The sequence below is a fragment of the Scylla paramamosain genome, chromosome 41 (assembly GCF_035594125.1).
Source record: "Scylla paramamosain isolate STU-SP2022 chromosome 41, ASM3559412v1, whole genome shotgun sequence".
In the NCBI taxonomy this organism is placed as follows: Eukaryota; Metazoa; Arthropoda; class Malacostraca; order Decapoda; family Portunidae; genus Scylla; species Scylla paramamosain.
The window spans coordinates 1,857,501-1,883,996 of record NC_087191.1 but is presented as its reverse complement, the minus strand read 5'-3'; the positions used below and the strand labels follow the sequence as shown (position 1 = coordinate 1,883,996).

General features: G+C 38.9%; 1 protein-coding gene and 1 non-coding gene across 2 annotated transcripts in view; one reads left to right on the top strand and one right to left on the bottom strand.

Moving 5' to 3' along the window:
* Positions 1–26,496, bottom strand: part of LOC135092840 (uncharacterized) — a 125,412-nt gene that overhangs the window by 93,718 nt on the left and 5,198 nt on the right. The window contains exons 4-6 of the mRNA XM_063991582.1: positions 8,151–8,297; positions 7,088–7,213; positions 2,056–2,139 (exon numbers count right to left, since the gene is read on the bottom strand). Of these exons, the coding sequence (XP_063847652.1) occupies positions 2,056–2,139; positions 7,088–7,213; positions 8,151–8,297 (357 nt within the window). The remainder of the gene's footprint in view (positions 1–2,055; positions 2,140–7,087; positions 7,214–8,150; positions 8,298–26,496) is intronic.
* On the top strand, positions 24,621–24,692 carry Trnae-uuc (transfer RNA glutamic acid (anticodon UUC)). Its single transcript has one exon. It is a non-coding gene; the product is annotated as a tRNA-Glu (tRNA).

The following is a 26,496-nucleotide window of genomic DNA, read 5'->3' as shown; positions in this document are numbered from 1 at the left end:
CTGTGTTGGTTTTATCAGTCTGCTACTGCTTGTAACTCACACTAACACCCCTTTTTTTTATTTATGTTGTATTGGAAGCTTTCCTGTTTTTCTTTAACGATCTTTGGTTCTGACAGATAAAGTTCCTCTTCTGTGACTCCACCAGAAACATCTCTAACAAATAGAGACAGGAACACCATATAGGTAAATCCATTTACTATCGCCAGAATTTACGCTTACACTCCCCTAATCAATAGGTCTGTGTAAAGGACAGACCGAGGAAGTACAGTGTAGAAGAGGATAATTGTTGAGTGCTACTGAAGAAGAGGGGACAGTTATCTAAAAGGTTGTGTCGAGTTGATAGATGGAGGGACTAAGTTTTTGAGGCTTTGAACAATTATAAGTTTGCTCTGTCCTAATCAGAAATTTTAGACATATCAGAAATCAGGTGTTTTGTGCTTTTCCGGAGTGGTATTTACTTTTTGAAGGGTTGGACATCTACGAAGACGTGGAAAAATAGTTATCATCATCCTCGTAGGAGTGAATAGGGCATGTGTTTTGATTTAGGTTATTCATTAATAAGAGAAAGAGAGTGGGTACAGGAGAACAGTGACCGTGTAGCACAGCACCAATAGGACGATCGGAAAAAAAAATATAAGTGAATTTAAAACCGTAAGAGGGCAGTTTCAGAATCAAAGCTTTGTGCCAAACACTATCAAAAGCTTTTGATTTTGTCTAAGAAAACGGATAAATTTTCACTAAAATCCTTAACGAATAAGGTTCAATAAGGAAAGCCAGATCACTATTAGAGCGATCTCGCTCTAATGGCGATCAGATAGAAGGTTGTGAAATTATGGATGTTTAAGAATCTTCCTGTTGAGGATAGATTAAAAAAAACTTTAAAAGGCACGAAATTAAAGCAATAAGACGGCAGTTTGAGGGATCAGAGAGGTCACCCTCTTTAGGAACAGGCTGAATGTAGGCAAACTTCCAGCATAAAGGAAAGGTTGATGATGATAGACAGTTGGAAAATTTGACTAGGTGAAGTGCAAGCACAAAGGCACAGTTTTGGCGAACAATTGGAGAGGCCCCATCAGGTCCATAAGGCTTCCGATGGTTAAGGCAAGCGAGAACATGGAGAGTATTTCTGAGAAGTATCTGAATGGGTAGAATGAAGTAGTTGGATTTGGAGAAGAGGGAGAAAAAAAGCCCTTAATCTTTCCAGATAGAGTTATTGGCAAAGGTTTGAGGAGAGAGTTCAGGTTTAGAGACAGATGAGAAAGGAGTGGTGCTTTCAGGCTCACATAACGGAGGGGAAAAATGAAGAAGTAATATTAATGGATATGTTTTTGGCTAGGTGCCAGAAATCACGATGGAAGTTAAATCTTGAAAGATTTTGACACTTTCTATTAATGAAGGAGTTTGTAGCCAGTTGGAAAACAGATTTTGCATGATTCCGGATAGAGATATAAAGTCCATGATATTTAAGTGGGCCGCCTCTCTCATGTAGAGCATGAGAACAGATTGTTTTAAACAAACATTTGGAAGGTTTAGCTCGAAAGAAAGAGTGAAGAATGTACGCCTGCAGGCCAGACACTATCACACTGTTATGCGCTCAGCACACAGAGACGTGTCTCTGACGTGAAAGCAATAGTCATTCCAAGGAAAATCAAAATAATAGCACTTCAGGTCCCCCGGATTAGCAGAGGTAAAACTCCAGAGACAACTCTGCTTTGCTGTGTCCTGAGAAGGGACTGGAACGACAGAAGGTATAAATATGACGTTGTGATGGGAGGAGCCCAACGGAAAAGACAGCATTAGTAGAAGTACTCGTATTAAGGGTAAGGAAAATGTCAAGGCTGTTGGACGCACCTCCAATATATATACATATATATATATATATATATATATATATATATATATATATATATATATATATATATATATATATATATATATATATATATATATATATATATATATATATATATTGATAAAACATACATAAGGGATGTGACATATGCAAAATAAAAAAAAACAACGAATGAAGGTCAGAAATTTTTCATTGAACCATACCTGGAAAGGATATCCCTTTAAAACGGCACAGGTTTCTTCTTCTTCCTCATCCGGTTCTCCTGACGCCCAGTTGAAAAATGTTACCTGGAAAATTCATATATATATATATATATATATATATATATATATATATATATATATATATATATATATATATATATATATATATATATATATATATATATATATATATATAGCACATATACTTCAGAGCAAAGAAGAAAAGACAGAGAGATCGAGAGAGGGAGAGCGAGACGAATGAAACAAATGCCTGAGGCGCGAGAAGTACTCGTACCTGTCCATCTGCCACTTCCTTTTGTCCTTACATGTTTAGTCACCCATATTATATATCTGAAGAGTTCGTTTTGCCTACTGAGTAATCAGAACCCACTCACCTTTCGTCGATCTCTTACAATAATTTTTGAAAGATAATAGTCTCTAGTGACCTGCTTGTAATAAGTGAAGAGCGAGGTGGGCGCTTAGAGTCACTCTCCCCTTGTTCGTACATGTCAAGAACGTCATTAAAAAAAATCGAGCAGGTTAGTTAATTAAAAACGTCTATTAAAAAAAAACCGTGCATAGAGTTCTTGATTAAATTATTTACTTCTAAAAAAAGTACAAACTTATCTCTGATTACAGTCTCCATTAATTTACACACTATTGATGTGAGGCTGATTGGTTTGTACTTATTTTGGATTGTTATGTCACCTTTCATAATTATGGGAGTAACGTTATGTAACTTCCAGTTGCATAGATCCATACCGGAGTTTGGTGATTTGGTGGAAAACATTGAAAGGTTCACAAATTTGAAAATTACTTTCTTTCAAGACGTGTGGTGCAATACAGTCTGATTTGGTGGTTTTGTTATACTTAATTTTGTCAATCACTTTATTTATATATATATATATATATATATATATATATATATATATATATATATATATATATATATATATATATATATATATATATATATATATATATATATATATATATATATATATATATATATACACTTGCTGCCAAGTACATAGGTGTGTGAGTGCCCTGCGGATGTACGTGCCGATGGTTGAGGCCTTGTATCTCTCACGATATTAACTCATTCCGTTAAGGCAGTGTCCGTGATTAGTTGGCTTGGTGTATACTTCTGTATTAAAGGACTCTTGCTGCTGTTTGACGATGACGCCGAGGAAGGGCATGACACTGTTTACATTGTGCCTTATACTAAGTGTAAGGAAGGAGGTGCATTATGCAAAAAGTATGTGGAAAATGAGTTGGTTGTGGCCTATGAGTGACCCTCCAAGATAAGAGCCCTCCCAGTGAGGAAGCAGGTTTAGATTTCATTATAATAGTGCTAGGCAAGTATGGCCATTCTCTGGCAACCCTCCCAATTCTGTTTCCCGTTAATGTCACTTGTGAGTCTGTTACAACAGGGTGATGATCGAAGTTTCCCAAGAGTTAATATAACGCAACAGAATTACCACTGTTTCTTTGGGTACCACCTTCTACAAAGAAGTATTAGAAGCAGAATCTTCCTAGTATATAAATATGGTGACCGCGGTAGAAGGAGACGATGCTACAAGTCCACCTGCTCTATGTGCCTTGCCTGCTTGTCGCCAGCTACTCCAGCTACCTTCATCGCCGGGTAACCTGCTAAGCCATCACCAACTCATTTCTGCTAAGCCGTCACTGATGCAAGCTTCTACGCTACTACACTTCTACGGTGCGTTCTTCAAGCTGCTTTAAGGCTTCTTTCAAGCTTTTTATGCCGAGCCTGCTCAGCTAGCCTGTGCCTGTACGACTTAAAGCCGTCATCGACGTAACTCGACTGCTTTGCTGCTGATTCCTTCGTTCTAAGACTTTGGATCTCATGCCGTCAGTCACCGCATCTGCAAGTTTTGGTGTTTCCTGTCTGTGTGGTCTTTCCTGCTCGTGGCTTTCCAGTGCATAATCTGCCACTCATCCACCACACATGAAGATTTTATTGCCATCATAAGCATTATTAGTGCAGTGTTATGATTTTAGCAGGGTATTGTTGTTATTTTGCAGTTTATGGGCATAGAAACGTCTTGTCCTAGTTTTTTTTTTTTTCTGTGATTCGCTGTGCTGAAATCAAACTTAGTGTGAGTTTTGTGTTTGGCCACTGTGCTCTCTTTTCTGACGTCTTTATTATGTGAGTTTTGTGATTTGCCAGTGCGCACTCACTTTTATGACATCTTTGTTGTGAGCCTTGCGATTGGCTATAGTGCATACATCACGTGTTTTACACATCTAAGCGCGTCGATATTAAATGAATTATGTGTTTCAATGTGCTTGTATCACCTCATATATTTTATAGGCATGAGGACAAGCATATGGGGGGTGGCCGAGTAATGTGGCGGGACGCTTCGCCCGCCGCATTCCATTCTTCCGTCCCCTGAGACCTGACGCGAGCCTCCGGTCGCCTGCCTGTCACCACGTGGGGGTGAGGTCAAGCCTCCGGACGCTAGCCCTGGCCGTGATCTTACCCGGCCAGCAACCACCCCTACATCCTAAGTCTGTTTCCGCCCGGCCATGCTGCGGACATGCAGAGTCGTGTCCTCGTGTCCACCTGGCCTCAGGGTCTGACGTGTGGCTCCTGACGACTCACTTCATTATTACCTTTTGTATAGTTTATTTTATTAATATAAAGCAGCAGCATTACCACTGTGTTTATTTGGCCACCACCTTCTACACAGAAATACTAGAAGCAGAATATTCCTAATACACGATTTTGTTGCAGTTTTTTTTATTACATGATTGTTTCATATTAAATTTTGAATGACGTAGTAAGAGTAAAGTAAACAATCTGTTATTCATAATTTTGTTTTATTTCGGAAAAATCTGCGAGGGCGGCCTGTTTTCGACCCGTGTCACAAACAATAGAAGTAAGCCTCCAAGAGAGATGGTAATATAACCAACACTAACTGAATCCCCCTAAGTTGGAAAGAACTAATGAGCCACGTGCTAAGGAACGCAGACAGAACAGAATATCCACAGATTGAAGTATAATACCATATTCCACTACCGCCCACACTAACGAAAATTATCCACGTCCAGTAAGGATGTTATACACACACTGGACAGGTAACAGTATAATATGAAGTCTTCCAGAAGACAGATTCCCACCTCTCATAAAATTGGTGGAAATCCGGGAAGAAAGTAGACAGCTATATCCTAGCTCCACTCACAGTTGTGGGCCACAGAGACCAGTAACACTTAACGAACACACGGCAAAAAGCTCACAACACTCAGACACACACTAGACCCACAACAAAACTCTGCACTTAGAAAAAGGGAGAGGACAGGAGCCTGCTCCTATCAGAATACTCTGTACAACGACACAAATACCCTAGAGAGAAAAAGGAAGAGGACAGGAGCATCAGAATACTTTGTACAACGACAAAAATACCCGAGACAGCCGGACAAAGCAAAGCTGTGCACAGAATCACAATCGGTTTCACAGGAGTAGCAGAAACTTGAGCCATAATTGCTCTGTCGCCCAATATCTGGCTTCTTCTAGATCCTCGACTATATGAGTAGCTGGCTGCGACAAGTGGCCAAGTGCCAAAAGTAATGCTTCACATGTCTGGGGGGGTTCCACTCATACTGCTGTTCTAGACAGGGTGGAATCAAAAGCTTTTCGTCTCATCAACTCCTCTCCTCTAACTGACTGTCTTCAGCCTCTCTCTCACCGCCTCAATGTTGCATCTCTAGCTGTCTTCTACCGCTATTTTCATGGTAACTGCTCTTCTGATCTTGCTAACTGCATGCCTCCCCTCCTTCCGCGGCCTCGCTGCACAAGACTTTCTTCTTTCTCTCACTCCTATTCTGTCCACCTCTCTAACGCAAGAGTTAACCAGTATTCTCAATCATTCATCCCTTTCTCTGGTAAACTCTGGAACTCCTTGCCTGCTTCTGTATTTCCACCTTCCTATGACTTGAATTCCTTCAAGAGGGAGGTTTCAGGACACTTATCCACCAATTTTTGACCACTGCTTTGACCCTTTTAGGGACTGGCATTTCAGTGGGCATTTTTTTTTATTAGATTTTTGTTGCCCTTGGCCAGTATCCTTCCTACATAAAAAAAAAAAAAAAAACAAACAAACGAGTAAATTGGATTTAAAGGCAAGTACAGTGCGCGCGTCGGTCGTTCACCATCGCTTTACTTCACCTGTCCAATGTGTCCTATACGTAGTATATGTAATTGTGTGTTATATCTTGTTATAGACTACATTTTCAGATTTCATTATGTTAAATATAGACTACATTTTCAGATTTCGTTATGTTGAATATTTAAAGAGTTATAAAATGAGGAATAATACACTAAATTAAACATGAAACATTTTTCAGATGTTGAAACTCACACGGCCCAGTAAACCTTTGAACAAAAAAATCTATTGACATGCAGCATCTCTTAATAATTCATTAACAGACTCAGACTCCTAAGTAAAAAAAATTTTGTGCTTTCTGCAGGCTCAGTTGCGCTGTCTCGGCGCCATTCTCTCTAGGAAGAGGGATGGACGGCGCTACCAAACGTAACATAATTTCCACTATTTGGTCTCTCTCTCTCTCTCTCTCTCTCTCTCTCTCTCTCTCTCTCTCTCTCTCTCTCTCTCTCTCTCTCTCTCTCTCTTAGAAGTAGGTAAATAATAATTATACCTTAATAACATAGTTTCCTATAATAACTTGACCCAAAAAATAAGGATATTAGCATTAGCGATGCCGCACGACAGCTAGGGCTGGCTAGTGTGGCACGTGTTAGATAGAGGTTATTGATATTTTTACGTCTTCAATTACAATTAAACAATATAATACACACACACACACACACACACACACACACACACACACACACACACACACACACACACACACACTTACACAAAGACACATGTGCATGCACGTATATATATATATATATATATATATATATATATATATATATATATATATATATATATATATATATATATATATATATATATATATATATATATATATATATACTTACATTTCGCTTTGAGTGAAGATAGCGCCAAGTGTCTTCATAGATGCGTTTAGTCATGCCCAGCCACGTGAGAGGGTCTCCCTCACGAGAACATTGGTCCTGGCTTTTCTCTGCCAGGGAATACACTACCTACATACAAAGTCAATATACTCATAAATGCACGTTTCTTTTGATTTGTATTTTGCTTAACTTTAAACATCCTGGTTTATCGTATAAAACGAGTGACTGGAAAACGTTTGACTTCTAAGTGATATATATATATATATATATATATATATATATATATATATATATATATATATATATATATATATATATATATATATATATATATATATATATATATATATATATAGTGTGTGTGTGTAACGTATAAACGTTAATAGCATGATGTTAATATATATGCAGCATGCATGCACACCTTTCATAATATATATATATATATATATATATATATATATATATATATATATATATATATATATATATATATATATATATATATATATATATATATATATATATATATATATCATGCTATTAACGTCTATACGTTACACACTACCACGTGTAAGGCTGATGGCTTCTTGCACCTTCCCTTATCTTCTTATGTTCTTATGTAACACAACGCATATAATATAATCAAAATCTTGAGTCTTTAATATTGCATTATTATATTTTATTATTATCACAGTATTAACTCGTAAGTGGATTATAGCCTTAACCTCCTCTATTACATTTCATTAGTAAACTAGCATTGCAGCTTCCAGTCTCCATAAACATCTCACCAATTGAATGATTTTTCTCTTGAAAATAAAAACTATGACTACTATGACTGTGTATGAGGAAACGATTAATGAATTAAGTTGCCCTAACTAAAGCAAATCTAAAAGTTTGTTGTAATATAGTATACTAGAACAAAAAATGCAGACTTTCCGAAATTATAATATTGAATGAAAAAAAAAAAGTCTTTTCTCTCACTGGATAAACAGCAACAAAAATGGGAGATATTTAAAATATAGTAAGTAAAACCCAACAAACATTTAGGGCATAGAAGAAAATATACCATTTGTTCCTCCAAATTCTTGGGGGCTGCTATTTCGCCTCCAAACGCTCTGCAGAGCCTAACTGACGTGCCGAACTGTAGCTGACTAGGAAACATGAAGTATGGCCGAGGCACTACGTCGCAAGTTTCGGTCAATTCCATCTCCGACTGGTAAATATAATGATATGTGTATATTTAAAAAAAATGAATGAATGAATGATAAAAATCTGAATGATATATAATATATATATATATATATATATATATATATATATATATATATATATATATATATATATATATATATATATATATATATATATATATATATATATATATATATATATATATATATATATATATATATATATATATATATATATATATATATATATATATATATATATATATATATGAATTCGCCTCGTCCATCTCTCTCTCTCTCTCTCTCTCTCTCTCTCTCTCTCTCTCTCTCTCTCTCTCTCTCTCTCTCTCTCTCTCTCTCTGTCTCTCTCTCTCTATCTATCTATCTTCTTCCCAATTCTGTTTTTCTTATTTATCTGTTCTCTATTTTGTTGGGCATTGGAATATATATATATATATATATATATATATATATATATATATATATATATATATATATATATATATATATATATATATATATATATATATATGAATTCGCCTCGTCCATCTCTCTCTCTCTCTCTCTCTCTCTCTCTCTCTCTCTCTCTCTCTCTCTCTCTCTCTCTCTCTCTCTTCTTCCCAATTCTGTTTTTCTTACTTATCTGTTCTCTATTTTGTTGCGCATTGGAATATATATATATATATATATATATATATATATATATATATATATATATATATATATATATATATATATATATATATATATATATATATATATATATATGGGGACAGAAGCCCACAACACTCATGGCGCGCCATGGAATGTGGGACTTGACAACCCCAGCCGTCAAGTTGCAAGGCAAAAGCGCCTTTGTTCCCAACTTAACCCAGCCTCTGGACGCCCGCCTATCATTACGTTGGAAACGAAGTCAACCCTCACCCTCTGTCTATGGACATCAGCTCCGGCTGTGACCTGAGCGGTCCAGCAACCAGACCAGTCAGTGTCTGCCTTTCCTCAGTGGCAGACATGAACAGTCACGTCCACCTAGGCCTCGGAGGTGGACATGCGACAAGCGGGGAGCTAGTTTACTATTTTGTACAGTTTATTTTATCAATGTAATGGAACAGCATTACCACCATGTTTCTTTGGTCACCTCTACACAGAAGTACTAGAAGAAACTTATATATAATTCCTAGTATGTAAAAATGGTGGCAGCGGTGTATGAGTCGACGCTATAAGTCAAGGATCATATGTCCTGCCTGCTCGTTGCTTGCTATTTCATCGCCTCCGGGTAACTTGCAAAGCCGTCACCAACGCATTTCTGCTACCGACGCAAGCTGCTATGCTACTACACGCCTACGGTGTTTCCTTCAAGCTGCTTTTCGGGCCTGTTTCAAGCTTTTTATGCCAAGCCTATCTCTCTAGCCAGTGCCTGTAAGACTTCAAGCCGTCACCGACGCTGTCTCTGCTTCAAGTCTGGACTTTTAAGCCGTCACCGATGCAACTCGACTGCTTTGGTGCTGATCCCGTTATTCTAAGACATTGGATATCATGCCATCAATCTTCACAACTGGAAGATTTGATGTTTCTTGTCTTTCCTGCTTGTGGTTTCCAGTGCATATCTGCCGCGATCCACCACACTTGAAGATTTTATCGCTATCATATGCGTTATTTGTGCGAGTATTGTGATTTTTATAGTAGATTTTTATTTTGCAATTTATTTGGCACAGAAACGCCCTGTTCTCTTGTTTTATGGCCTCTAGTGTTCTCCTGGTTTTTCTATGATTCGCTGAGCTGAAGTCACAGCTAGTTTGAGTTTTGTGTTTGGCCACTGTGCTTTTTTTTCTGACGTCTCTGCTATGTGAACTTTGTGATTCGCAAGTGCGTACTCACTTTTCTGACGTCTTTATTCTGTGAGCCTTGCGATTGGCTATAGCGCATAGATCACGTGTTTTACACAAATAAGAGCGTATTTATAATGTGAATTATGTGTTTCAATGTGTTTGCATTATTCCATATGTTTTGAAGTCATGACGACATGCCTAGAAGAGTGAATGAGCATTGTGCTGGTGTGGGGACACGCCCACACCCTTGCCGCCCACACTCCTCACACTCCAAACCTTGGGGCTTGACGGCCACGGCCGGCCTCGCCTTTGTCCCCGACTTGACTCGACTGACTTGCCTGCCTATCACCACGTGAAGAGTGAGGTCAACTGCTCACCTTTTGTCTCCAGACTCCAGCACCTGCCGTGACCTAATCCGGCCCAGCAACCAGACCAGTCTGTGTCCGCCTTTCCTCGGTGGTAGACATGGAGAGTTGTGTCCACTCAGTTCTCGGAGATGGACGTGCGACACGCAGGCAGGTACTTTATTATTTTGTACAGTTTGATTTATAAATATAACGCAGCATCATTACCACTGTGTTTCTTTGGTCAGCTGTACACAGAAGTCCTAGAAGAAACTTATACATAATTTCTAGTACAATATATATATATATATATATATATATATATATATATATATATATATATATATATATATATATATATATATATATATATATATATATATATATATATATATATATATATATATATATATATATATATATATATATATATATATATATATATGTATATAATATATATATATATACCCAACTACAAGCAAGGGAATATGACTATTGGTAACTTGCTCCACCAGCTGAAAAGAATCGCCAGCCATGTCTAAGCAAGGATGGTTACAACAAATGACAAACACTTATAAAGTCGAGGTATAATACTCCATGAACCAACCCACTTCCAACAAGGTATTATGTTCTACTCTACCAAGCAATATAATATCCCCTTTCCCAAAAGAAAGAAGGATAAATTACTGCAAGACAGGGTAAATCAGTTCTCTGTGTATATACTTAAAAAAAGAAGTTCTGCAATGGAGAGAGGACAGATGTTCAGAACTCTATTTTGTTGTGTCATCCGCAGTTAAGGAGGAACTTGTGCAGGTAGCACATAGCGGCTTGGTGTCTGGCCGTTTCGGATTCAGGATGACGCGGAAGCAGTTGAGGCGGTTTTGGTGGCTATATATGGCCACATTTGTTGGGTGTAACCGCGTTCATCAAGCTGGCAAGATTGATGATCTCTTATCTGGGAAACCTCTCCCCTGTGTGGGTAGGGTGTATCCCCGTTCATCCCCCTCCTCTTTGGCTTGAATCATATCCTTGTGATGTGCACGGGAATTACATTCTCTTGCTCAGTCACTGTCCATATCCTACGAGAGCCAGACGTGCAATTAAAGGCAGCGTTACCGTGAGGACACTGGGAGAGATGGAGTTAGAGGGCTAGTTGGTATCAAGGGGTGCTTGAGTAATTTACCGCACTATGTCCCTCCTGACACTTGTCAGGACATAAGGGTCTCCTCAATTAACGTGCCTATGACTGCGGTTCCTTCTAACGCACTTGATATACTCGTATTACGATGTGACTTTTCGATTCTCTATGAGCCGAGTGTCTGGTGTCGGTGAGCTGTTGGTGGATCCTCCTTTTTGGTCTGTGAGCAGCTTGTTTATGCATAATAATAATAATAATAATAATAATAACAATAATAATAATAATAATAATAATAGTAATAATAATCATAATCACAATAATAATGATAATAATAATAATAATAATAATAATAATAATAATAATAATAATAATAATAATAATAATAATAATAATAATAATAATAACAACAACAACAAGAACGACGACGACAATAGGAACAACAACAATAATGATAATAATAGTAATAATAATAATAATAATAATAATAATAATAATAATAATAATAATAACAATAATAATAATAATAATAATAATAATAATAACAATAATAATAATAATAGTAGTAGTAGTAGTAGCCATCTAGCTACGACTACAGAGTCACTCTCATACTAAATTTATCTGTGCTGTATACCTCTCACCTAACTCCTCTGACTATAAGAAAGTCTTTGACTTCTTAACTTCCAAAGTGGAGCACATTCTGACCCTCTTCCCTTTTGCAGAGATCTCCATTCTTGGAGACTTCAATGTTCACCACCAGCTTTGGCTTTCCTCTCCCTTCACTGACCATCCTGGTGAACTAGCCTACAACTTTGCTATCCTTCATGACCTAGAGCAATTGGTGCAACACCCTACTCGTATTCCTGACCGTCTTGGAGATATGCCCAACATTCTTGACCTTTTCCTGACCTCTAATCCTTCTGCTTATGCTGTCACTCTTTCTTCTCCGTTGGGCTCCTCCGATCAAAATCTCATATCTTTATCTTGTCCTATCGCTCCAATCCCTCCTCAGGATCCCCCTAAGCGAAGGTGCCTCTGGCGTTTTGCCTGTGCTAGTTGGGGGGACCTGAGGAGGTATTTTACTGATTTTCCTTGGAATGACTACTGCTTCCGTGTCAGAGACCCGTCTTTGTGTGCTGAGCGCATAACAGAGGTGATAGTGTTTGGCATGGAGGCGTACATTCCAAGTCTGTTCTCCAACTAGCCAAAAACACCTTCATTAACAGAAAATGTCAAAACCTTTCAAGATCTAACTCCCCTCGTGATTTCTGGCATCTAGTCAAAATATCTCCAATAACTTTGCTTCTTCTTCTTTCCCTCCTCTATTTCAACCAGATGGCACCACTGCTATCACATCTATTTCTAAAGCTGAACTCTTCGCTCAAACCTTTGCTAAAAACTCTACCTTGGACGATTCTGGGCATGTTCCTCCCTCTCCTCCACCCTCTGACTATTTCATGCCACGTATTAAAATTCTTCGCAATGATGTTTTCCATGCCCTTGCTAGCCTAAACCCTCGGAAGGCTTATGGACCTGATGGGGTCCCTCCTATTGTTCTCCGAAACTGTGCCTCCGTGCTTGCACCTTGCCTAGTCAAACTCTTTCAGCTCTGTCTGTCAACATCTACCTTTCCTTCTTGCTGGAAGTTTGCCTACATTCAAGCTGTTCCTAAAAAGGGTGACCGTTCTAATCCCTCAAACTACCGTCCTATTGCTTTAATTTCCTGCCTATCTAAAGTTCTTGAATCTATCCTCAACAGGAAGATTCTTAAACATCTATCACTTCACAACCTTCTATCTGATCGCCAGTATGGGGTTCCGTCAAGGCCACTCTACTGGTGATCTTCTGGCTTTCCTTACTGAGTCTTGATCATCCTCTTTTAGAAATTTTGGTGAAACTTTTGCTGTTGCCTTGGACATATCAAAAGTTTTTGATAGAGTCTGGCACAAAGCTTTGATTTCCAAACTACCCTCCTACGGTTTCTATCCTTCTCTCTGTAACTTCATCTCAAATTTCCTTTCTGACCGTTCTATTGCTGCTGTGGTAGACGGTCACTGTTCTTCTCCTAAATCTATTAACAGTGGTGTTCCTCAGGGTTCTGTCCTGTCACCCACTCTTTTCTTATTATTCATTAATGATCTTCTAAACCAAACTCCTTGTCCTATCCACTCCCACGCTGATGATACCACCCTGCACTTTTCCACATCTTTTCATAGACGTCCAACCCTTCAAGAGGTAAACATATCAAGCAGGGAAGCCACAGAACGCTTGACTTCTGATCTTTCTAAAATTTCTGATTGGGGCAGAGCAAACTTGGTATTTTTTTTTTTTTTTATGTAGGAAGGATACTGGCCAAGGGCAACAAAAATCTAATAAAAAAAAATGCCCACTGAAATGCCAGTCCCATAAAAGGGTCAAAGCAGTGGTCAAAAATTGGTGGATAAGTGTCTTGAAACCTCCCTCTTGAAGGAATTCAAGTCATAGGAAGATGGAAATACAGAAGAAGGCAGGGAGTTCCAGAGTTTACCAGAGAAAGGGATGAATGATTGAGAATACTGGTTAACTCTTGCGTTAGAGAGGTGGACAGAATAGGGGTGAGAGAAAGAAGAAAGTCTTGTGCAGCGAGGCCGCGGAAGGAGGGGAGGCATGCAGTTAGCAAGATCAGAAGAGCAGTTGGCATGAAAATAGCTGTAGAAGACAGCTAGATATGCAACATTGCGGCGGTGAGAGAGGGGCTGAAGACAGTCAGTTAGAGGAGAGGAGTTGATGAGACGAAAAGCTTTTGATTCCACCCTGTCTAGAAGAGCAGTATGAGTGGAACCCCCCCAGACATGTGAAGCATACTCCATACATGGACGGATAAGGCCCTTGTACAGAGTTAGCAGCTGGGGGGGGTGAGAAAAACTGGCGGAGACGTCTCAGAACACCTAACTTCATAGAAGCTGTTTTAGCTAGAGATGAGATGTGAAGTTTCCAGTTCAGATTATAAGTAAAGGACAGACCGAGGATGTTCAGTATAGAAGAGGGGGACAGTTGAGTGTCATTGAAGAAGAGGGGACAGTTGTCTGGAAGATTGTGTCGAGTTGATAGATGGAGGAATTGAGTTTTTGAGGCATTAAACAATACCAAGTTTGCTCTGCCCCAATCAGAAATTTTAGAAAGATCAGAAGTCAGGCGTTCTGTGGCTTCCCTGCGTGATATGTTTACCTCCTGAAGGGTTGGACGTCTATGAAAAGACGTGGAAAAGTGCAGGGTGGTATCATCAGCATAGAAGTGGATAGGACAAGAAGTTTGGTTTAGAAGATCATTAATGAATAATAAGAAGAGAGTGGGTGACAGGACAGAACCCTGAGGAACACCACTGTTAATAGATTTAGGAGAAGAACAGTGACCGTCTACCACAGCAGCAATAGAACGGTTAGAAAGGAAACTTGAGATGAAGTTACAGAGAGAAGGATAGAAACCGTAGGAGGGTAGTTTTGAAATCAAAGCTTTGTGCCGGACTTTATCAAAGGCTTTTGATATGTCCAAGGCAACAGCAAAAGTTTCACCAAAGTCTCTAAAAGAGGATGACCAAGACTCAGTAAGGAAAGCCAGAAGATCACCAGTAGAGCGGCCTTGACGGAACCCATACTGGCGATCAGATAGAAGGTTGTGAAGTGATAGATGTTTAAGAATCTTCCTGTTAAGGATAGATTCAAAAACTTTAGATAGGCAGGAAATTAAAGCAATAGGACGGTAGTTTGAGGGATTAGAGCGGTCACCCTTTTTAGGAACAGGTTGAATGTAGGCAAATTTCCAGCAAGAAGGAAAGGTAGATGTTGACAGACAGAGCTGAAAGAGTTTGACTAGGCAAGGTGCAAGCACGGAGGCACAGTTTCGGAGAACAATAGGAGGGACCCCATCAGGTCCATAAGCCTTCCGAGGGTTTAGACCAGCGAGGGCATGGAAAACATCATTGTTCAATGCCCCTCCTCCCACGGCCTCGCTGCACAAGACTTTCTTCTTTCTCTCACCCCTATTCTGTCCACCTCTCTAACGCAAGAGTTAACCAGTATTCTCAATCATTCATCCCTTTCTCTGGTAAACTCTGGAACTCCCTGCCTGCTTCTGTATTTCCACCTTCCTATGACTTGAATTCCTTCAAGAGGGAGGTTTCAAGACACTTATTCATCAATTTTTGACCACTGCTTTGACCCTTTTATGGGACTGGCATTTCAGTGGGCATTTTTTTTTATTAGATTTTTGTTGCCCTTGGCCAGTGTCCTTCCTACATAAAAAAAAAGTAGTAGTAGTAGTAGTAGTAGTAGTAGTAATAGTAATGAAAATAATAATCATAAAGATAAGAATTACATTATTGTTATTATTACTACTACTATTATTATTATTAGCGTAACCCGTGAAACATTTACGGTCCATAACTGGTCCATAACATGGGTAAAATCAAAGCTGAAAGTTTTTATTAGATAAGAAGTGAATGCAATGCAATAAATTCAGTATAAAAGAGTTTATATTAGACAAAAATACAAACTGAGTTAAAATAGTAGAGAAATATACAAAAGTGTAGGAGAAAATTTCAAAATTTTGTTTAATTTCCTGACTACAATGGTAGGGCTTATTAGGTAATTGGAGTAGGTGTTTTTTTTTCCCCTGACTGGTTCAGTAGTGTTTACTGTGTGACTGGCTTAGAGGCTTATTGCTAAATTGGCTTTGTAGGACGTACTGGATGAGTGGCGTAGTGGTTTATTGGTGAATTGGCTTTGTAGGGCTTATTGGTTGACTGAGGTAATGCCTTTTTCTTTTTTTTTATTTATTGTATTATTTTATTTTATTTTATTTTATATAGGTGATGCAGCGGCTACGGCCTACAAAGCTGTAATAAAAAAAAAAAAGGGCTTGCCGAGCAGATTCAAAGGAGGGTAGTAAAAAATTACAAAATAAGTGTTTTGAAACATCCTTCTTGAAAGAGTTCAAGTCATGGGAAGTAGGAAATATAAAAGCAGTCAGGGAATTCCACAGTTTATCAGAGAACTAGGTAAGGAGGGGAAGTATGCAGTTAACAAGATCAGAAGAGTGGTTTGCATAAAAATAGCGGTAGAAAATAGCAAGAGATGCAACATTGCGGCAATGAGAGAGAGGCATAAGACAATCATTTAGAGGAGAAGAGTTCATAAAACAAAAAGCTTTTGATTCCACTATGTCTAAAACAGCGGGAAAAGTGGAACCTCTCCCTCTTCCCCCACACAGGTAAAGCAAACTCCATACGTGACAGATAAGGCCCTATACAGAGTTAAGTGCTGGGAGGAGGTGAGAAAAACTGGCCGAGACGACTCAGAACGTCTAACTTCAAAAAAGCTCTTTTTGCTAGAGATGATATGTGAAGTTTCCAGTTTGGATGATAAGAGAAGGACAGACTGATGATGGTGAATGTATGGAGATAGCTGAATGTCATTGAGGAAGAAGGGACAGTTCTTTGGAAAGTTGTGCCAATTTGATGGATGTACGAATTGAGTTTTTGAAGCATTGAACAATACCAAGTTTGCTCTGCCCAGTCAAATATTTTAGAAAGATCAGAAGTTGGACATCTACAAACAGGCGTGGAAAAGGGCAGAGTGGTATCATCAGAGCAGTAGTGGATAGGACAAGAAGTTTGGCTTATATCATTGATGAATAATAGGAGGAGTGTGGGTAACAGGACAGGACCCTAAGAAACACCACAGTTAACACATTTAAAGAGAAGAACAGTAACCGTCTAACACAGCAGCAATAGAACGCTCAGAAAGGAAACTTGCGATGAAGTTTCAGAGAGAAGGACAAGCCGTAGGAGGGTAGTTTGGAAATCAAAAGTTTGCGTCAGACTCTATCAAAAGCTTTTGATATGTCTAAAGCAAGAGCAAAAGGTTCATCAAAATCTCTAAAAGAGGATGACCAAGACTCAGTAAGGAATGCCAGAACATCACCGGAACATTGACAGAACCTATACTGGCGATCAGATAGAAGGTTGTGAAGTGATAAATGTTTAAGAATCCTTCTGCTGAGGATACATTCAAAAAGTTTAGATAGGCAGGGAAATTAAAACAATAGAGCGGTAGTTTGAGGGATTAGAACGGTCACTCTTTTTAGAAACAGGCTAAATGAAGGCAAACTTCCAAAAGAAAAGGTAGATCTTTACAGAGTTGAAAGAGTTTGACTAGGCAAGGTGCAAGCACGGAGGCCCAGTTTCGGAGAACAATGTGAGGGACCATTCCGAGAGTTTAGGCTAGCGAGGGTATGGAAAACATAATTGCAACTAATTTTAATAGCCAGCATGAAATAGTCAGAGGGTAGAGGAGAGGGAGGAACAAGCCATGAATTATCCAAAGTAGAGTTTTTAGCAAAGGTTTCAGCGAAGATTTCAGCTTTAGAGATAGATGTGATAGCAGCCATTTGGTTGAAATAAAGGAGGGAAAGTAGAAAAGTTATTGGAGATGTTTTTTTGGCTATGTGCCAGACGTAACGAGTTGAGTTAAATTTTGAAAGATTTTGAAACTTTCTCTTAATGAAGGAATTTTTTGCTAGTTAAAGAACAAACTTGACATGGTTCCGGGTATAAATAAAAAGCACATGAGATTCTGGTAATGAAAAGCTCAAGTACCTTTTGTGGGCCACCTTTCTATTAATGTTAGCACAAGAAGAGGCTGTGTTAAACCAAAGTTTGGAAGGTTTAGGTCGAGAAAAACGGTGAGGAATGTACACCTCTATTTCAGTCACTATCACTTCTGTTATGTGCTCGGCATACAGAGAGTAGTCATTCTAAGTAAAATCAGCAAAATACCCCCTCAGGTCCCCCAAAAGTAACAGAGGCAAAACGCCAGAGACACCTAGGCTTAGGTGGATTCTGAGGCGCGGTTGGAGCGATAGGACAAGATATAGATATGAAATTGTGATCGGAAGAGCCGAACAGAAAAGATAGGGTAATAGCATAAACAGAAGAATTAGAGGTTAGGAAAAGATCAAGAAAGTTGGGCGTATCTCCAAGATTGTCAGGAATACGAATAGGGTGTTGCACCAATTTCTCTAGGTTGTGGAGAATACCAAAGTTAAAGGCTTGTTCACCAGGATGGTCAGTGAAATGAGAGGAAAACCAAAGCTGGTGGTGAACACTGAAGTCTCCAATAATGGAGATTACCGTAAAGGGGAAGAGAATCATAATGTGCTCCACTTTGGAAGTGAAGTATTAAAAAAATTCCTTATAGTCAGAGGTGTTAGATGAAAGGTATAAAACACAGATAAATTTAGCATGAGAGTGACTCTGTAATCGTAGCCAGATGGCGAAAAACTGAGGGATGGGTGCGAGAGCAGGTTAAGTCGTTGCGCACATAGACGCAACATCTAATTTTGGATTGAAAATGAGAATAGAGAAAGTCGAAGAAAACAAAAAAGGGGCTACTGTCAGTTGCATAAGACATTTGTGTTCCAGTGAGGGAAAGAAAATGAAGTTTAGTAGAGAAAATTAGATCTAAGACCACGAATGTTGCAGATGTTAAAGAAATAGATGAGGGGGGTGTCAAGACACTTAGGGTCGATACCCGAAGAGCAGTCCGGCCAGAGGATATTTATGGTCCCTTTCAAGGCTGGTGTAGGAGTTGCCATATTGATTTTGAAATTTGAGTTAAGGATGTGTGTAATTATGTGGACGTAGTTTTGTGTGAAGAAAGAGAGTGGTCAGTTGGCTTTGTAGGGCTTTTTGGGTGAATGGCTTGATGGCTTATTTGGATATAGGTAGTAACTAAGCCAGTTAACCAATTAGCCAGTAACCATAAAACATTAATTAATTCAGTCAATAAGCAAATAAGCCACTACTAATCTACTATTACTACTACTACTACTACCACTACTAGTCAAAAAAAAAAAAAAAAAAAGCGATTAAGCGAGTCAATAAGCTCTACTGAGCTGGTCACCTAATAAGCAACTAACTCAGTATCCATACAAAACCAACTGATCAATAAGCCCAGTCACCCAATAGGTCACTAAACCATTCACATAATTAGTCCTCCAAAGCCAATGGAATAATAAGCAACAAGACAGTCACTCAATAAGTCCTATTAAGCCAGTTGACTAATAAGTCACTATGTCATTCAGGAAGTAAGCCAGTCACCCACTAACCTCTACTAAACCAGTTGAGTAATAAGCCACTAAGCCAATCACCTAATAACCTCTAGTGTGCCACTCAGGAAATAAGCCACGAAGCCAGTCCCCCAATAAGCCCTATTAAGTCTTTTTTTTTTTTTTTTATGTAGGAAGGACACTGGCCAAGGGCAACAAAAATCTAATAAAAAAAAAAATGCCCACTGAAATGCCAGTCCAATAAAAAGGGTCAAAGCAGTGGTGAAAAATAGATGAATAAGTGTCTTGAAACCTCCCTCTTGAAGGAATTCAAGTCATAGGAAGGTGGAAATACAGAAGCAGGCAGGGAGTTCCAGAGTTTACCAGAGAAAGGGATGAATGATTGAGAATACTGGTTAACTCTTGCGTTAGAGAGGTGGACAGAATAGGGGTGAGAGAAAGAAGAAAGTCTTGTGCAGCGAGGCCGCGGAAGGAGGGGAGGCATGCAGTTAGCAAGAACAGAAGAGCAGTTAGCATGTAAATAGCGGTAGAAGACAGCTAGATATGCAACATTGCGGTGGTGAGAGAGAGGCTGAAGACAGTCAGTTAGAGGAGAGGAGTTGATGAGACGAAAAGCTTTTGATTCCACCCTGTCTAGAAGAGCAGTATGAGTGCAAACCTCCCAGACATGTGAAGCATACTCCATACATGGACGGATAAGGCCCTTGTACAGAGTTAGCAGCTGTGGGGGTGAGAAAAACTGGCGGAGACGTCTCAGAACACCTAACTTCAGAGAAGCTGTTTTAGCTAGAGATGAGATGTGAAGTTTCCAGTTCAGATTATAAGTAAAGCACAGACCGAAGATGTTCAGAGTAGAAGAGGGGGACAGTTGAGTGTCATTGCAGAAGAGGGGATAGTTGTCTGGAAGGTTGTGTCGAGATGATAGATGGAGGAATTGAGTTTTTGAGGCATTGAACAATACCAAGTTTGCTCTGCTCCAATCAGAAATTTTAGAAAGATGAGAAGTCAGGCGTTCTGTGGCTTCCCTGCGTGATATGTTTACTTCCTGAAGGGTTGGACGTCTATGAAAAGACGTGGAAAAGTGCAGGGTGGTATCATCAGCGTAGGAGTGGATAGGACAAGAAGTTTGGTTTAGAAGATCATTAATGAATAATATGAAAAGAGTGGGTGACAGGACAGAACCCTGAGGAACACCACTGTTAATAGATTTAGGAGAAGAACAGTGACCGTCTACCACAGCAGCAATAGAATGGTCAGAAAGGAAACTTGAGATGAAGTTACTGAGAGAAGGATAGAAACCGTAGGAGGGTAGTTTGGAAATCAAAGCTTTGTGCCAGACTCTATCAAAAGCTTTTGATATGTCCAAGGCAACAGCAAAAGTTTCACCAAAATCTCTAAAAGAGGATGACCAAGACTCAGTAAGGAAAGCCAGAAGATCACCAGTAGAGCGGCCTTGATGGAACCCATACTGGCGATCAGATAGAAGGTTGTGAAGTGATAGATGTTTAAGAATCTTCCTGTTGAGGATAGATTCAAAAACTTTAGATAGGCAGGAAATTAAAGCAATAGGACGGTAGTTTGAGGGATTAGAACGGTCACCCTTTTTAGGAAAAGGTTGAATGTAGGCAAACTTCCAGCAAGAAGGAAAGGTAGATGTTGACAGACAGAGCTGAAAGAGTTTGACTAGGCAAGGTGCAAGCACGGAGGCACAGTTTCGGAGAACAATAGGAGGGACCCCATCAGGTCCATAAGCCTTCCGAGGGTTTAGGCCAGCGAGGGCATGGAAAACATCATTGCGAAGAATTTTAATAGGTGGCATGAAGTAGTCAGAGGGTGAAGGAAAGGAAGGAACAAGCCCAGAATCGTGCAAGGTAGAGCAAAGAGTTCAGCTTTAGAAACAGATTTGATAGCAGTGGTGCTATCTGGTTGAAATAGAGAAGGAAAAGAAGAAGAAGCAAAGTTATTGGAGATATTTTTGGCTAGATGCCAGAAATCAAGAGGGGAGTTAGATCTTGAAAGGTTTTGACATTTTTTGTTAATGAAGGAGTTTTTGGCTAGTTGGAGAACAGACTTGGCATGGTTCCGTGCAGAAATATAAAGTGCATGAGATTCTGGTGATGGAAGGCTTAAGTACCTTTTGTGGGCCACCTCTCTATCATGTATAGCACGAGAACAAGCTGTGTTAAACCAAGGTTTAGAAGGTTTAGGACGAGAAAAAGAGTGAGGAATGTATGCCTCCATGCCAGACACTATCACCTCTGTTATGCGCTCAGCACACAAAGACGGGTCTCTGACACGGAAGCAGTAGTCATTCCAAGGAAAATCAGCAAAATACCTCCTCAGGTCCCCCCAACTAGCAGAGGCAAAACGCCAGAGGCACCTTCGCTTAGGGGGATCCTGAGGAGGGATTGGAGTGATAGGACAAGATAAAGATATGAGATTGTGATCGGAGGAGCCCAACGGAGAAGAAAGGGTGACAGCATAAGCAGAAGGATTAGAGGTCAGGAAAAGGTCAAGAATGTTGGGCGTATCTCCAAGACGGTCAGGAATACGAGTAGGGTGTTGCAGCAATTGCTCTAGGTCATGGAGGATAGCAAAGTTGTAGGCTAGTTCACCAGGATGGTCAGTGAAGGGAGAGGAAAGCCAAAGCTGGTGGTGAACATTAAAGTCTCCAAGAATGGAGATCTCTGCAAAAGGGAAGAGGGTCAGAATGTGCTCCACTTTGGAACTTAAGTAGTCAAAGAATTTCTTATAGTCAGAGGAGTTAGGTAAGAGGTATACAGCACAGATAAATTTAGTATGAGAGTGACTCTGTAGTCGTAGCCAGATGGTGGAAAACTCGGAAGATTCAAGAGCGTGGGCACGAGAGCAGGTTAAGTCATTGCGCACATAAACGCAGCATCCAACTTTGGATCGAAAATGAGGATAGAGAAAGTAGGAGGGAACAGAAAAGGGGCTACTGTCAGTTGCCTCAGACACCTGAGTTTCAGTGAGGAAAAGAAGATGAGGTTTAGAAGAGGAGAGGTGGTGTTCTACAGATTGAAAATTAGATCTTAGACCGCGAATGTTGCAGAAGTTAATGAAGAAAAAGTTGAGGGGGGTGTCAAGACACTTAGGGTCGTCGACAGAAAGGCAGTCCGACCTGGGGACATTTATGGTCCCCTCCCCAGATGGGGACTCCGAGGCTGGTGTAGGAGTCGCCATGATGATTTAAAAATTTTGAGTGAAGGGTGTGTGTGTTATTAGGTGCTTGTAGTTTTGTGTGGAGGAAGAGAGTTGTCTTTAGAGGGCAGGTTGTGACTGCCCCCTTGTGTTGTGAGACACAAAGGGAAACGTTCAGTTAGGTCACAGCTGGGTTTAACGATAAGTTCACAGCACCCCCTGAACAGTGCTTTAGACCTCACTGGGAGTAATTATCGTTTCGGCAGGTGTCTACTGCCTCCTCCTGTGAATAAGGAGTTATCCAATAAGTTATCCAATAAGCCACTAAGTTAGTCATCCAATAAGCCTTTCTAAACCAGTTAACTTATAGGCCACTAAGCCGGTCACCCATTAAACCTATCATGTTAGTCAGGAAAAAAGCCACTAAACCAGTTACCCATTAAGCCCTATTAAGGCAGTCATTCAATAAGCCCTACTAAGCCAGTCAGGAAATAGGTCATCCAATATGCCACTAAGCCTTTAAGGTAATAACCCACTAAGCCACAAGTCACTTAGTTAATAAGCCAATAAGCCAATAAGTAAGTCAGTGAACCAATAAACAGGAGGAGGAGAAAGAGAAAAAGAAGTAGGAGAAGAAAGGGAAGAAGAGGAGGAGGAGGAGGAGAGGAAGAAAGAATGAAAGGAGGGGGAGGAGAAGGAGGACGAGGAGAAAGAGTGGAAGGAAAAAGGAGTAGGTCTAATAAAACGAAAGCAAGAAATAACACCCTCAGTAAAATCATGAGGTCCTCGAGGATAACACTGGATCCAGATCCCAAGGACCAACATCCCATAGGTAACCATTTGTGAAAGTGTCCCGTCGTACTGACGAAAGGACAAGACGAATTATAATATGATAATGGACCTGATGATTTTACTGAAGGTGTTCATGTGTTTCCTGCTGTCGTGAAAGATACACGCGTCCTGTTGGCTATTATTATTATTATTATTATTATTATTATTATTATTATTATTATTATTATTATTATTATCATTATTATTATTAATTATTATTATTATTATTATTATTATTATCATTATTATTATTATTATTAACAACATTACTATTATCCTTAACAATTATTATTATCATTATTATTATTATCATTATTATTATAATTATTATTATTATTATTATTATGATTATGATTACTAACAGCATTACTATTATTATTATTATTATTTTTTTTTTTTTTTTTTTTTTGATGATACCAATCTGCATTTCTCCAAGTCATTTTGTAGACGTCCAACGTTTGAGGAATTAAATAGCTCATGCAGAGAAACCACAGAACACATGACCTCTGATCCCTCTAGAATTACTGATTGAGGTAATAACGTTAGTATTGTTAAATATCTAAAAAAGATGAATAAATTAAATAAGTAATAATAATAATAATAATAATAATAATAATAATAATAATAATAATAATAATTATAATTATAATAATGATAATGATAATAATAATAATAATAATAATAATAATAATAATAATAATAATAATAATAATAATAATAATAACAATAATAATAATAAATAAAATATTTCATCTATCAATTCAACGCTACATTCCAGGTAACCATCCCTTCATCTTCGGTGACACTCAGCTGTCCCCCTCTTCTATACTGAACATCCTTGGTCTGTCTTTTATTTATTATCTAAACTGATAACTTCATATCGCATCTCTAGCTAAAACAGTTTCTATGAAATTAGGCATTCTGAGTTATCTCCGCTAGTCTCATGTGGTCTAGTGGCCAGGATACCTGGCTTTCACCCAGGAGGCCCGGGTTCGATTCCCGGCATGGGAATAAGTATTTTTAAAAGGATACAGGGGATGAGTAAAAGGATACAGGGGATGACTAAAAGGATACAGGGGATGAGGAGTATCCTTTACGAGGCGAGGTTGAAGCTGTTAAATTTACATTCATTAGAGAGACGTAGGTTAAGAGGGGACCTGATAGAAGTCTTTAAGTGGTATAAGGGTTATAACAAGGGAGATGTAAGCAAAATTCTTAGGATCAGCAACCAAGGTAGAACAAGAAATAACGGGTTCAAGCTTGAAAAATTTAGGTTTAGGAGGGAGATAGGAAAAAATTGGTTCTCAAATAGAGTGGTAGATGAGTGGAACGGACTCAGTAATCATGTAGTTAGTGTTAGGACACTAGAGAGCTTTAAGAGAAGATTAGACAAGTTTATGGATGGGGATAGCAGATGGAAATAGGTAGGTGTGTTTCATACAGGGACTGCCACGTGTAAGCCTGGTCGCTTCTTGCAGCTTCTCTTATTTCTTATGTTCTTATGTTCTTATTTTTTTTTTTCTCTCTCTTCTTTCACCCCCAGTTCCCAACTTTTTACAAGGGCTTTATCCGTCCTTGTATGGAGTATGCGTCCCATGTATGTGGGGATTCAACTCATGAACATGGTGGAATCAAAAGTATTTCATCTTATGAACTCCTCTCCTCGTACTGTCTTCAGCTTCTCTCTCTCTCATCACTGCAACGTTGCATCTCTTCCTATCCTCTACCAGTCTACCGCTGTTTTCACACTAACTGTTTTTTTTCTGATCATGCTAATTGGATACCTCCTCTCCCGTGGCTTCACTGTAATAAACTTTCTACTTTCTTTCACCCCTATTTTGTCCACCTCTCTAATGCAAAAGCTAATCAGTACTCTTAATCATTCATCACTTTCTCTGATAAACTGTATTTTGTCCTTCCTATGATTTTAACTTTTCAAGATGGAGGTTTCAAGACACTCATGCTTCGTGATTTCACTTCTTATATTCTTTAGTCTTTTAGTGAGCTTGCGCCCAAGAGGGCCTTTCTTTTCCTAATATTTTTGTTGTCCTTGTCCAGTGGTCCTCTCACTTAGAAAAAAAAAAAAATCCTTCAGGGCTACATGTGACAATTCCTGCACGAAACGTATATGCCTATTTCCAGCTGTCATCTCCATCCATCAGTTTGTCCAATCTTCTCCTTTCATAAAAACTCGGCATTAACAACCCGAATTCAGAGTCTATTCCATTCATCCACCGGTCTATTTGAGAATCAATTCCTTCGTATTTTTTTCTTTTATTTAACTTTTCAAAGCTAAAGCTATTCTTGTTCTATCCTGATCATTGATTCAGAGATTTATGCTTGCGTTACTCTTATTATATTCCCTATAGCACTTAAATACCTCTACTAGGTGACGTACGTATCTTTAAGGAATGTAAATTTAACAGCTTTAGTCGCATTTCATAAGGAATGCTCCTCATCCGCTTTATCTTTTTAGTCATGCTTTATTCTGATTCTAATACACACATATTATTACTGCAATATGGGGACCAGAACCGTACAGCATAATTTACGCATAGATGAACTATCATCGCCCAATATAACCTTAATATTATTTCCGGAATTTTACTTTCAAAACTCCTAAAAATATTCCGATTCCATTTCTTTCTTATCTCTATGCATTGTTTTCACTTACGGAAATCAATGCTAACTATAACTCCTAATTCTTCTTCGTTTTCCTATTTTACACTCCAGATTAACGAAAAGAGTGAAAAAAAAATGCAGTTACCTCCCGCTTAAGTGTTCAGGGTTTTTTGCATGTCTGTCTTTTTGACTG